Consider the following 13653-nt stretch of genomic DNA (forward strand, 5'->3'; position numbering starts at 1 on the left):
CACAAAAAAGGAATAATAGCACCCCACTAGATCAAACTTTGACTTCAATTTCTGTTTTTAATATTGTTTGCTTCTATAAAATGGCTTCCAATACCTCTGTCTGCTGCTCTGGAAGCTTCATGTTATCAAATATCCTAAACACAATTCGAAACAGATCTTGCCACCAGTGTTGTTCAAAGGTATGGCCATAGCTCTTCATGATTTCAAACATAACTGTTAGGCCTCTACAACATGGAGGGGAAAGAAGTAATAAGACAATACAAGTTAACAGGGAAAAACATTAATAACTGGGTAGAACAAAAAAAAAAAAAAAAAGATGATGATGTTTCATTACCTCGTCCGCACATCTAGCTTGCACCGATTGATGATACAAGAAAGTTCAAATAAAATGGGGAACCAGCCTCTAACCCAAACTCTGTCCCCAGGGGCCACATTCATGTCGTCACTTGTGTATTCTCTCAAAACCTGTGAATAGACAAGAACTGGTAGTTCAGTACAAACACTTAAGCCACTCAATCAGGTCTTTTTAAAGAACGGAGAAATGCAAAGAAAAGTGCAAGACAAAACACACTTTAAAAATGTTTCACACACAAGCAAATCGCTCCGTAACCTCACAAAAAAATAACATCCCTCCTAGTGGGCCATTTTTCTGCCCAAGCCACTAGGCAAAAATGGTAGATTCCCTATTCATATTTAATTGGAGATGCAGGAGGAGGAAGGAACTAAGATTTGATAGAGAGAGTTGCTGAAATATAATGGGTGTCATCCAACAAAATCATTCTCAGAGTAGGTCTGTTAAAATCAATAGGCTGGTGTCAATCATAATGTTATTCTGAGAATGATTTAAGAAGCTGCTACCCAATAATAACCAGCATAGGCTTCATTTAAAGCAGGTCTGTGGTATAATATATGTGTTATTACTAAAATCATTTGATACAAATTGATCTTTCATGTTTCTTAAAAAAAAAACTACAAAATTGAAACAGTTTGTAAAATCAATAAAATCCAATAGCACAAAACAGTAAAAAAGAAGCAAACAGTGGTCATAAAAAAGCAGTGAGCATATCCAAAAGGCTTGCTGGAATAGAGTTGCCTTGCCTTGTTCCCTAATGGTCTTTAGGGAATGAGGAAGGTAGACATGCCTAGGAGTGAGTTCCGTTACTGAAAATGTTTTTGAGCCTCTGAAAAAGCACAGAAATACAAATGAGGGGAGGAAAGTACCTGAGGTCTTTCTGAAACGTATTTTGCACAATAACGAATAAGCCTAATTGCTTCCATACTGGTGTCTGGAAAGGCAGCATTACAGGCAAACTCTGATAAACATTTTACGGCATCCTGGAATGAATCTATTGCTGCAGGAAAATGCTGTTGAAAAATATTGGCTGTGGAGGGAAATGTGAAATAAAGACAAATCACTACTTTTGTATTTCTGCTCTGCTTTAGAATACAGTTGGTATACAAGTACATAAGCAGAGCAGGTCAACAGGGCTTGGAGTTACGTTGCGATACAAACATTTGCCCTTCTATATAATAAATGCTGATTGCAAGATGGTTGCAATTCTAAGAGGTGACCCATTGCACCTGCACAACTTGCATGTGTTATAGCCCATCACAAAGTCCAGCAGCTATTTATGGTGGTCCAGCGAGGTAAGTAGGTGTGTTGAAATTTATTGCAATTGCAGGGCACTTCTTTTGTCAACAACTTTCCACTGCTAATCCAATCAGTCCTCCAAGGGAGGAAAGCCATCCAGCAGAGCCCAGGAACCCATACAAACCTGTGGGCAAGGCAGGGATTTCACCTAAGGGTAAGCAGAGATTTATAGCAAGCCTCGCTGTGCCGGAGCTGGTGTCACACAATGTGGGCAGTTTCTGAAAGTGAACTTGTTTGACACAACTACATCATACAATGCTTTCAGTGAGCCTACAGCTGCAGAAATTTCAAAGTTGTGGGCTGCTGGATTCTCTGTTCTCATAAGGAGCTTTTCAATCCCTTCTTAAAATGTGTTTTCCTTAACAGCAAAATCAAGGAGCACCCCCCACCCAGCATTTTCTAGAAGGTAAAGAGAGGGAGAAATATTATTTGAAGTACATGTGAGGAATACTACAAGTCATTGTTTCAAAATTTTGAGGTTGGTCTCTACAATCATCATTTGGCACATTAGTCTTGCTGAAATTCACTTACTAACTATATGTCCCGTTGACTGGAACGCCAGCTCCACAATATTCCCATCATGATCAGACGCCGCTTGATGAAATACTGCGAAGATATTTTTCCACCCTGAGCGAATATTAGCAGCTTGAGAATTTACCATCTGAGCAATGCAGCGTATTACCATATCTCGAATTGTAGGAGACCTGAAGAAAAATAAAATAATAATTACTGACTTATTTGTTGTATCTCTCGTGTATGATGATGCCAGAGGAATCTGCATTGGCATAAAAGAACACATTTACATTTCAAGTTATCAGGACGAACCTGTTTTTCTTCATGATATGCTCAAATGGCCTCAGAAAGTCTTTCTGAAATCGGAAGTTGGCTAACTCTCCCTTCTCAAGGAACTTCATTGACAGCTGTCTCAATGAATCAACCGCAAAGATGGCCACGTCTTCATTAGGATTGCAACCAACCTATTAAAAAGAGAAACGGGCATTCTCTCAGAAGAAGTGCATATCCACTGAAAATTGGACTATACAAATACAGCCCTGAAGCCTGATTGGTCCATAGAACAATGACTGGCACGATGCTGCTAACAAGACAGTCAGAAACAGCCTGGGGCAGGCCTGGGGAAGCTCAGGCCCTCTGGGTCTCTCTATTCAGCCACTGGAACTCTTCCTAAGCTATGCCACACTTCCCAGGCAACCTCTCCTTCACAGACCATCCCTACTCAGTGGCCCTGCTCTAGGCCCTTCTTGGGTCTGCCCCAGCCCCTTTTGCCTCTGCCCATAGCTGGCATGTGCCCCCTAAAGACTGACACAAATCTTTGCAGTGTGTCAAAATGAGCTTGGCAGTAAATATCATCAATCGGAGTAGTGTTTGTTTCCCTGTAATTTTGTTTATGATCAAGACATAAATCCAGAAACTTTGAGCACAATTAGGACAAGCCAATCATTAAGGAAAGACACATGGTAATATAAAAGGCTATATATTTTAAAAAGAAGGGAAAAAGAAATGCAGACTCTGTATCACACTAAGCCTGTTTGCGCTGACAAGGAGCAGTAAGGGAGAAAGCTAACTGTCCATGCTTGAAAATAGGAAGTCCAACCACACCCTAAAGGGCTTTCAACTTCTTAAACTTCTTGTTTCTTCTTACAGGCTTAACACATTTTCTTAACACTGTTCCAATTCCATATTTGGGATCATCTAAATTCCAAGGCTGTGTGACTCATGAGGTCTAGCCAAGAAATAAGTCATGTCCAACATAAATTGGTGTCTATGCTAAAAATGGTCTGTAGTTTTGCCCAAGTGCTGCACGTCACCTCCAGGCCCCTTGGATCTTCCTAATAACAAAGGGTGTGCCTTTGCAGAGTTGCAGTTTTGCCAGTCAAGCTTTATATAGGACCTGCCAACAATATTTTTCTACCTAGTAGTGTGGGCGGAATGGATTCCAAGTCCATCTTGTTCAATCTAAGTCTATATTTCATTTTATGCCATCAGAGATTGCCATGTAAATTTGATGGGTCTTGAAATGAAGCAGTTGTGTGCATGCTAACCTTGGTGTTTGAACCAGAAAGGGAAATAGGTTTCAAATGCTGAAATACCTTATTGAAATGATCTCCAATGACGTGCCATATCCTGGACCACTGCAGCCTAATTCTGTTCATGTTGTAATAGGAGATCTCAACAATCTTCTGCAAGCTGAACATGCGTGGATGGTGAGGGGAAGCTAACTCATCCATGGAAACAGCACACAACCACCGAACGAAGTCCACTGAAAATTTTGAGACCAAACATGTCAGTAAGCCTGAAATGGTACAAAGCAATTACAGTGGTGCCTCGCAAGACGAAATTAATCCGTTCCGTGAGACTCTTCGTATAGCGGTTTTTTCGTCTTGCGAAGCAAGCCCATTGACAGCTTAGCGGTTTAGCGGCTTTTAGCGATCAGCTGTTAAGCGGCTTATCAGCGGATCAGCTGATAAGCAGCTTAGCGGCTTAGGAAAAGGGGGGGGAGGGGAAAAAACCCGCAGGAACTCGCAAGACATTTTCGTCTTGCGAAGCAAGCCCATAGGGAAATTCGTTTTGCGAAGCGCCTCCAAAACGGAAAACCCTTTCGTCTAGCGGGTTTTCCGTCTTGCGAGGCGTTCGTCTTGCGGGGCACCACTGTATTATTTGCCTTAGGGTATTCCCCCCTCCCCCCAACATACATACCTATTGCATTTCCATCCAGTCTGGTTGAACCTGTAAATATTCTGTGAGATAAATTGAGATAGAGTTAATTCTCAAGATGCAGAACATTTGGGAAAGCCCATTACGTATTATTGTAAATTTATGTGATGTTAGAATGAAGAACACTGTTTTTCCTGATGGGGCTCAATGCAACATACAGAAAAAAATAGAAACTGTTAAAAGCATAGAAGAAACAATAATTAAAAACAATTAAACATTGATAGAATTTAAAACTATATGTATATGTGTAAGAGTGTGTGTGTGTGTGTGTGTGTGTGTGTGTGTGTGTGTCATACCAATAATTACAATAGGAAAGTCTTCACTTCATGGAACTCCTAACTTATTATGGAAGGGTAAAATGTGCCATGCTGTTTTTAAGAGGGGAAGGACAGGGGGATCCAACAATAGCAAAGACAATTTCTCTGCTCTTAAGTCCCAACTTCTGATCCCCTCTCCCTTTTTTTGGTATCTTTAACTACTCTGCATCAGAGACCAGGAAACTGTTAATTTTATAAGCTTGAGTTAAAATTATGGTTTGTATCTAAAAACCTGTGCCACAGCCTGTTGTGATAATAGTGACAGTAAGCCTTTCAATATTTCTTTTTTTTTTTTTTTAAAGGTCACTGTAATACCTGTCTACTGCCACCACCACACTTTGCGAACTGGTTTCTCCCACAGATTCCTGAATACTGGCTATTTGCCTTCTATCAACACCTCCGCCAACGAAGTTACCTAGTTAGAAAGAAACCCCCAACTGTTAAATCTAACATGAAATATATTACCATCAGTGAACTACCAATACCATTTATAGACTGTAAAATCAAAGGAACAGGCTCAAAGAATAACAGCATCTAGCGGTCTGAGAATTCACCCACCAAAGTGGTCCTCTTATAAAATACGGTATTGTATGTGATGCAATAGTTAAGGAAAGCTTTATTTCCTGTTCCCAAAATGACATGAATAAATATATCACCCTGCGTGAGCTATATATGATTAATCATCTACCCTTGTTTCTTATTTCCAAACCAGCAATTCAACGAGCCACTGCCATTAATTACTTTAAACAGAGGGTCTTTAAGGTTAAAGCAGTCTGAAATCAAGAAACAGGTAATTTGTTATGATGACAAATGCTTTTATTTAATTAACCTGAATCCTTAGGCATGAGAACAGACAGAGTCAAGGCTAATCTTCTCACCTAGTCCAAGACCCATGAACTCTTCTCCTCCAGATGTGAAGCCTTTGAGGCTCCCTTCTCTTTCGCGCCCAGATCCAGACAGGTAGCGTGTTTTAACTCCAGTCCCTATGAGCTGTGCTAGTTCTAGCTGGCTGATACATTTCAAGATCTAATGAAAACAAATGCGCATTTCAGTACTGAAGTCAGCAACTACAGATTGCAGAACCAAGAAAATACCTCCAATGCAAATGCCACACTCCACATCATCAGACATATCCCCATTCACTTCTAATGCTAAGGAATTGCTGTGCATGCACTTCCACTGCTCCACTTCAAAAACTGCAGTTCTGACATATGTATGCAATCCAGGCGAGATTGTCCAATAAGACAATTCCTGTCTACTATGGATGGCTGCAGCTCTTTGGGTTCTCAGCCAAAGGAGTTTCCTACCCGATCATTTTAATTGGAAATCCTTTCTTCCCCAAAGCCACAATCCCTTCTTCCCCAAAATATAGCTCTTGGCACATTGGCCCATTAAAGTCATGGGGCGGCAGGATTAAATTTGCAATGCTATTTCAGGACCAGGTAGGTTAAACCCATGGAATTACAATTCACCTAATATATAGTTGAGCAGGTAGAGAGGATTTGATACTTCATTGTGGGTCCTCTGTCTAGCAGACAGAGCCAATTAGCACTTTAAGGAAACAGATAAGCCATTTTGAAAAGTGGAAGGCAGTTATGGAGAAATAAATGTTTGGTTTCTTTTGACAAGCCTATCTCAAGGAACCTCAAACCCCCATATCCCAGAAAAGTTGATGCTGTCTTGAAATTCACTTTTCCTAGGCTTGGCAATGAGAAGGGCATGTTCACAGAATTGCTTTGTGTACTTTAGCAGTGGAGAACGTCTAGCTCTCCTTAGGCCCAGCGAGACTGTTTTCCCCAAGCCACGCCCACCCCATACATGTTGTCATACATTATGTCAAGTATGCGGCAGAGAAAGACACAGCTTCAAAGGAACCATCTACAATATCAGAATGTAATTCCAATTGCTCTTTGGAAAACAGGACTCTTATTTGGCACTGTTAAAATTTGGTGCCAAATGCAAGCCCCACTGGGATTAGTTCCACATATAAATGCAATGAGAGGTTTTCTGCTTCAATTCTGAGACTACATGCATGAATATGTAGAACGTGTATCAGCAGATCAGTCTGATACAGCAAGACTTCTTCAAAATTGACAGCACACAGCAAAGGCGCAGGTGCTTTCTTACCTCATGCCAGGAATTTCCAAGGTAGTTGCCATCAGTGTGGGCCACTGTAATGAGGGTCTTAATTGTATCTATGTTTTTCTGTTTCATTTCTGTGATGCTGGAGCTGGCAGTCAACAAGGAAAAGCGAGCAAGTGCCTGCACATAAGCATCTCGTTCAAGCTAAAATGTAAGAAGGAAAATTCAGAAGTAGAAATAAACCATGGTAAAAGACAGGCATGTTGCATTCCTCACCCCCACCACTCCCGCCAAAAACATGTATCTCAGGAAATAAGAACATGGAGTGAAGATGGCATGTTACTCAGTGATGGCATGTGGCTAACTTGGATACGGTTCCAGAGAAGAAAGAGTTCTGTGGATGGAATAATCTCTTAAAGCAAGTGAACAGGGAATAGGATGGATATTCTGCAGTGTTTTCTAAACATCAAAATCTCTGAAGATCTCTAGTTCAGTGTGCATTTTGGAGAGATCTTGCTTTGGCTCAAACAAGCCCCAAATCTGACAGATGGCTTTGGTTCCTGGGTTGAGGATTCATACAACTCTTTTTGCACACCCCTACTACATACAGCAAGCCTACTAACCTGCATGCCAAAAATGCAGGCTATTCGGATGGCACAGCGTATTCCTTCCAAGCATAATGATGCAACTTCAGTGTCATCACAGTTCTGAAGACCCACGCTATAAGCAGCCAGTAACGGAGTCCACACAAGCTATTAAAAAAAGGATGGGGAGAGGAAGAAGGGGGAGGCTTTAGTCAATCTGGCTTTTTTAACCCAACCATATTTTGCCCCAGAAAGTTATTTAATGTAGACATAACTCAAGTAAAAAAGGAACTGTTGTACGTCATGTGACATAGACCAGGAACATTACAATATTTTTGACATTCTTGACTATCTTCTGACTGTACCTTCTCCCCTCTGTTATTTCACACATGTTAAGTCTATCACTGCACAGCCCCGCAAACTCACTGTTTCTTAAATGAAAGCTGTGCAAATAGGGTCCCAAGACAAAAGGATGCTTAGGAAGTCTGACCTCTGGTTTCCATGACTTCAGTTCCATACTCACTTTGAACATAGGCCTGACATGATCCAGGTGAGTTGCACTAGTAAAAGGTGCCTTTGCATGGCTCACTGCCTCCATTAGAGCTTTAGCTGTCTTTGCCATTTGCTCCATCTCCAGGTTGTACAACAACCTTCGCTGCTTCTCACTGGCTACATCTAAAAATAAAAAAAAAACCAAACCCCCCACAAAGTTGCATTAAATATCTTTTGGCACACCTACACCACATTCCAGACAAATCAAGAGTATGTAGTCTTTAAAAAACAAATCCTTCTTCCCATATCCACCAAGAAATTTATGTGCAACTTAAGAAATCCATGCATAATTGAACATATTAAATACCGAGGATATAATAAATTCATTTTCATTATTATACTGAGGATATAATAAATTCATTTTCATTATGTTTCTGCTTCACTTCTCAGAAAAGACCAATCTAAATCATACATTTCATACTCAGACTGTATCATTCCTTCAGAACCTCTCAGTTTCAGTTAAACATTATAAGAATTATACTGTTACTCCTTGATGAAGTCATGACGCTTACCAGTGCTGATTCAACCTTATCTGCCATTTTAGAAGTGGCAAATGACCCACTATTCAAGTTGTGTTACTCTGGTTGGCCCCAAGCAGGTGCAGCAAGAAAATAAGGCTTTTCGTGCTGCTTCATTTTGACCTTTTTTAACCCTGTTGCAGAAGTGGGGAAAAGAACTGACACAATTGCTTTGTTCCCTCAGGTAAAAGTGAAGAAATCCTGCAGTGTTTGAGTGTACAACGGTTGCTGTCAGTGTTGTTCTGCTGCCACAGCTCCCAGTACACCTTTTTGAAGGAGGTAACAGAGGACTGTTACCAATGTTCACTTAGTCCCGGCCATACGTAATATGCTTTACTGTTACTACCATTACTATTGCTTTATCTGGGTCGTGATGGGAGGAGGGGGTGCAGAAAAAGACATCCCCAAAGGAATGGAGACACTTGATGGGGTATTTTGGGGAAAGTTTTGTTGGGAGTTTTTGCTGTCATTGATATTAATCTTTTGTAACTTAATTTTTATGTGGAAATTGTTCAGTTTGGTTATGTAGTTTTTTGTTTTTTTTTAAGCGTTTATTAATTTTCTAATAAAAACATCTAATTAACATAAAATCAAATCAAATCCAATCCAATAAAAATAAAAAACTAAAATTAAAAAAAAATCCAATTGTCTTCCAAATTGTAGTAATTTTTGTTTTGGCTTCCCACGGTCTGAATTCCGAAGCGCTTTCAGCATCATAGTCCTGCCTCTCATCATCATCAATGTTTTTCATAATTCCATAGCCGATCTTTTCCTCCACGTTTTGACTCTGGTTCTGTGATCCTCATTCATGTCAGAAGACAGATACTTTTTTTTCTATGGAGTTTGGTTATGTAGTTTTGATGTGTTTTATTTATTTTTATGAGTATTTTGCTATGTTTGTAACTATGTAATTTTTTTCATATTGAGCATTGTTTTAACTGTGGAAAGGTGGCATACAAATAAAATGATGATGATGATGATGATGATGATGATGATGATGATGATGTGGGAAGAATGACCACTCGGTGACTACAGTTTTCTTAAGCCCAGTCCTTAGGAATCACTTCACCCAGCAGGGTGGGCAGCTTAACATGCCAGTGAAGCTTTCCTCTGAGGCAGCCACAAGAATCTCATTCCCCTCATCTGAGCCTCCTCAACTGAGCTATGTGTTAAGAAGAGATCATCTGTTTTAAGCAGCTATATTCCTATACTTTCTCTTTCCTGTGGCAGTGGTTTGACTTTTAGGCCGCAATCCTACATACATGTACCTGGGAGCAAGTCCTCTTGGACTCAGTGGGACTTACTACTGAGTAGGTAAGTACAGGAGCATGCTGTTTATTTCAATCTTCTAAGACAGCATGAAATAAAAGGACTTTATATGTCAGCTTGAAACAATCTCCAACCTAACTCCACCAGGTAAACAGAGGTGTGATGCTGAACATTCAGAGAACACAGAATCATAGGCCTGGAACAAGCCTGGTGTCCTCCAGATGTTTGGAACAACAACTGCAACCAGCCCCAGTCAGGATGGTCAATAGGCATGGTGGGATGATGGGAGTTGTAGTCCAAAATTTTTGAAGGGGAATTTGGGGCAGGAAAGGAAGCCTGCGAAGTCTAAAGCACCTGCTCCAATGCAAGGTCAGCCAGACCAGCAACAGACTATTTCCCTCTTGTTTCCACAACATCTGGAACCAGCTCCTCCTCCAAGAAGCCCAGACTGGAAGCATATGAGACTGTTTCACCCTCACAACAACTTTCTGAGGCAGCTGTGGCTAAAAGATACACTGGCCCAAAGTGAGCCAAGTGATGCCAGAGCAAGGATCTGAACCCAGACTTCCTTAGGCCATATCCTCTGTCCACCATACCGCCTTGGTTATTCTAAGTATCTTCTGCGCCAACAATAGGAAGTTAGCAAGTTGAACAATGAAAACATACTAAACCAAAGCCTAGGATTATTGAGGGTTCTGGGTTAAAACATCATACTTGGCTTAGTAGACTTTGGTGTGATTGCATATTCTTTCGCGTCCTTCATTGCAATTTTCTTCCCTTCTATTTCATCATAGATGGTAGATAAATACTCTTCTGGAAGGTCTTTGCTGTCATTGATCCCACGATTCATTTTTATATATTGCTCTTTCGTCATCTTATTCTTCACCTGTTATGGCAAAACAGTCAAAAGCTGGTAAAGAAGTTGTGAGTTACTTAGAAGCCCATTTGCAACCATTCTGTATCATTATATAGATACACACATACCTGGGGACTGTGCAAGTCTGTTGTCAACATTATAATAGAATATGCTAGAACGTAAGCTGTGTCGGCACTAGCAAACAGAATTTGACTGGAAAAGAAAGAAAATCAGGTTTTTAGAATCCTAGGGTATTGTTATTATCATCTTTTCATGTGTGCATTTTCAAAACACCATTAGAAACTCTATTATAGCATTTCCTACTGAAATGTAGACGCTGTTCATTGAGCTGTGACTATAGACTGCTCCGGAGTCCATAACAATTTGGCAAAATATCAATAGGGAACTGCCAAGTAGGACAATTATCACTATGTTCATCCAGAAAATAGCTATGCTTGCAGAATATCTAGCACTGGGAACCAGCAGCCAGATTCTTCCTGAGCTCTTCCAAATCCACTGCCTCCCCAGTGATCAAGGGTCAAACCAGATGTAGTGCCATTCAGGCAATTACTGATTGTATGAATGGCTTTTTTTAAAAAAGAAGATAATTCAGGTGCGGTACCCCTTACCAGTTTTCCATCAGAAAAAATGGTCATTCTCCTGACCTGACAGAAATGAGAGCAAGGAACATGGTTTGTCTGTCTCTGAATTTTGTGTTTCAGCATTCTCTGTGAACACTTGCCCTGTCTGAGGCCTAATCACTGACCTTGATTGTTCTGAAACACTGGAAATAATGTCAGTCAGGAAAAAATGAGTGCCTTGAGGCAAGGCAGGCGGAAAAGAAACAATTATTTTTAAATTTATTTTTAGGCCTAGAGTTATGAGGATGGAGAAAAAAAATGCTTTGCTTTTAAGATATTCAATTATCTTATTGCACAAAGAGAGTGGGAATCGGAGAAAATGCTTTAAATCTACTATATTATTCTACTGTTTTTAATATCATTTTTATACTGGAACTGAAACATAATGTTCATGATGTAAGTGTATGTGCGTAAATAATAAAGAGCCTTAAACATCCCTACTGGATAGGTGACTTAAGCTATGTCAGGAACAAGTGAACTTATTCTATGTAAGGTGGTCCTGTTTGAAGTATTCATCAAGTCCGGCTTCCGGTTGGTTTCTTTCAAAGTTGCAGCCAAGTTCTAATTGATTGGGGAAGGGGGAAATTCTCACATATAATAAAAACAAGGTGTTGAGAGTCCCCCAAGCCCTGATGCAATGCCTGGAATATACGGCCACTGACCCCAGAATAGCAACATCAGCTTATGAATCAGTTCTCCCTTAGGTACAGATACACTTCCCTAATTTTCTTAGGATTCTATGGTCTGGCTACAGAAAGGTTTTGCTTTTAGAATATGTCAGCCATATCCTATTTTTGAATAATATGGTATTCTACGCATGGTATTCTACAAATTGCTTTTGCTTGATGAGCTGGATGACTAAGGCTACCTCGCCAGTCTTACTAAACTATATCTTCTCCCAACCGCTGCTTCCAAAAATGCATTCATTTCTGTTATGATTTGTCCAATATCTTTCAAGTTACCCTTGGTTGCATTCAATATATCTAGCAGCAAACTTTTCCATTAGTCTGTCAATCTTCTGAGCTTCGCCAGGTAACCGAAATCCTTCCAGGAATATGCGTAAAGCAGAGACAAAGTCTTTCCCGCAGAAATCAAGCAGGTCTACGTAGGCGTACATCACCTCCTTGTTAAACTTGTTACTGTCCCCCAGAAATTCTCCCACCTGGCTCTAACAGAAAACAAAGCAAAGAAAGAAAGAAAAAGAAATGTATGAAATATTGTAAAGGTAGCAACTTTGATAATTTCCCCTCTTACAATCCAAATATATTACATTACAAAATCATCATGTTTCACCATCACGTTCACTTTATGTTGTGAACCGCTCTGTGATCTCTGAATGAAAGGCATATACAAATTTAATTAATTATAATGAAGTGATTAAGGACATTTGTGACTCCATTAAGTAGCATTAGCTGTCAATCTGGTTATCAATGCCTGGTCCCGAAACGCCACCAAAAGCCTCATTAGTGTGATATTTACACACTCACATCCCCCATGGAAACAGCTGTGAAAAGCATGTACGTGTATAGCATTAACAAAAGCGTGTGATTTTTGAACAATGTAAGATTCAGCCTTACAGAACTCAGGCGCTCTTCTTGGTGCAGAAACTGTGCTATGTCTTCTGCTGTTACTCCAAGCATTCCCTGTTCCTGCAAATACTGCAGTCCTCTCTTGGACTTTTTATTAAACCTATAGTTTAGAGACAGGACAAGGAGGAAAAGGATAGATCAATCGGATGCAGAAAAACAGTCTCCTGAACTCTCAAACACTGACAGAAAATATCAGAAAACAATAAGGTTTAGCATAGTTGTTATTAATTTTATAATATTTTGACTTCCTCTTGCAGCCCTAGCAGGCCCCTTTCTAAAATGTACAATTAAAAACTTATGAACTACAAACCAGAGTTAAACCTGAACTGGAAATCCCAGGACTTCATACAGAAATATATTGACAGCACTGTATAATTTTAAGGGATATTAATGGCTAATGTAGCCACAAAAAACAGAAAGCAGGTGTTCCTTTTAAAGGGAGTTTTACAAGTTGTAAGAATGGACAAAACAAATGGGAAGGAGTTACTTATGCTCAGTTGGATGGAATTGGCTCAGTAGGCACAGAAGTGTTAAATCAACTAAACAGAAATGTTTAACAATCTTTGTTGAACATTTATATATTTCCTAAAATGTATGCACTGCTTTATTTTGTAAGCCGCTCTAGAGTTTTTTCAAATATAAATTCATAAAATCTGGGGAAAAATTACAGTACATTAAAAGATACAAGAAGTTAAAATGCTAAAACAGATTAAAATTCACTTTTGCACTCTTACATATTCTGAAAAATGGGAAATTTACTGAATGAATACAAATGCCAAACACTCAATGCAATAAATTATTTGGCACCAATCTGAATTCTTGTTGATTCCTTGGTACCAGCTTACTTTTCTTTTCACTGTT

General features: G+C 39.8%; 1 protein-coding gene across 3 annotated transcripts in view; it reads right to left on the reverse strand.

The window, feature by feature from the left end:
- The window catches only part of ARFGEF2 (ARF guanine nucleotide exchange factor 2), a 49204-nt gene that overhangs the window by 11863 nt on the left and 23688 nt on the right, over window positions 1–13653 (reverse strand). For all 3 annotated transcript variants that reach the window (XM_079978831.1, XM_079978830.1, XM_079978832.1), the window contains 16 exons: window positions 12781–12892; window positions 12166–12371; window positions 10691–10775; window positions 10421–10592; window positions 7891–8042; window positions 7407–7535; window positions 6829–6987; window positions 5580–5727; window positions 5017–5116; window positions 4367–4407; window positions 3760–3929; window positions 2477–2628; window positions 2183–2355; window positions 1222–1382; window positions 335–465; window positions 95–224 (listed from right to left, as the gene is read on the reverse strand). In XM_079978831.1, coding sequence (XP_079834957.1) covers window positions 95–224; window positions 335–465; window positions 1222–1382; window positions 2183–2355; window positions 2477–2628; window positions 3760–3929; window positions 4367–4407; window positions 5017–5116; window positions 5580–5727; window positions 6829–6987; window positions 7407–7535; window positions 7891–8042; window positions 10421–10592; window positions 10691–10775; window positions 12166–12371; window positions 12781–12892 — 2221 coding nt within the window. The remainder of the gene's footprint in view (window positions 1–94; window positions 225–334; window positions 466–1221; window positions 1383–2182; window positions 2356–2476; window positions 2629–3759; window positions 3930–4366; window positions 4408–5016; window positions 5117–5579; window positions 5728–6828; window positions 6988–7406; window positions 7536–7890; window positions 8043–10420; window positions 10593–10690; window positions 10776–12165; window positions 12372–12780; window positions 12893–13653) is intronic.

This window comes from Podarcis cretensis (assembly GCF_951804945.1).
Source record: "Podarcis cretensis genome assembly, chromosome: 6".
In the NCBI taxonomy this organism is placed as follows: Eukaryota; Metazoa; Chordata; class Lepidosauria; order Squamata; family Lacertidae; genus Podarcis; species Podarcis cretensis.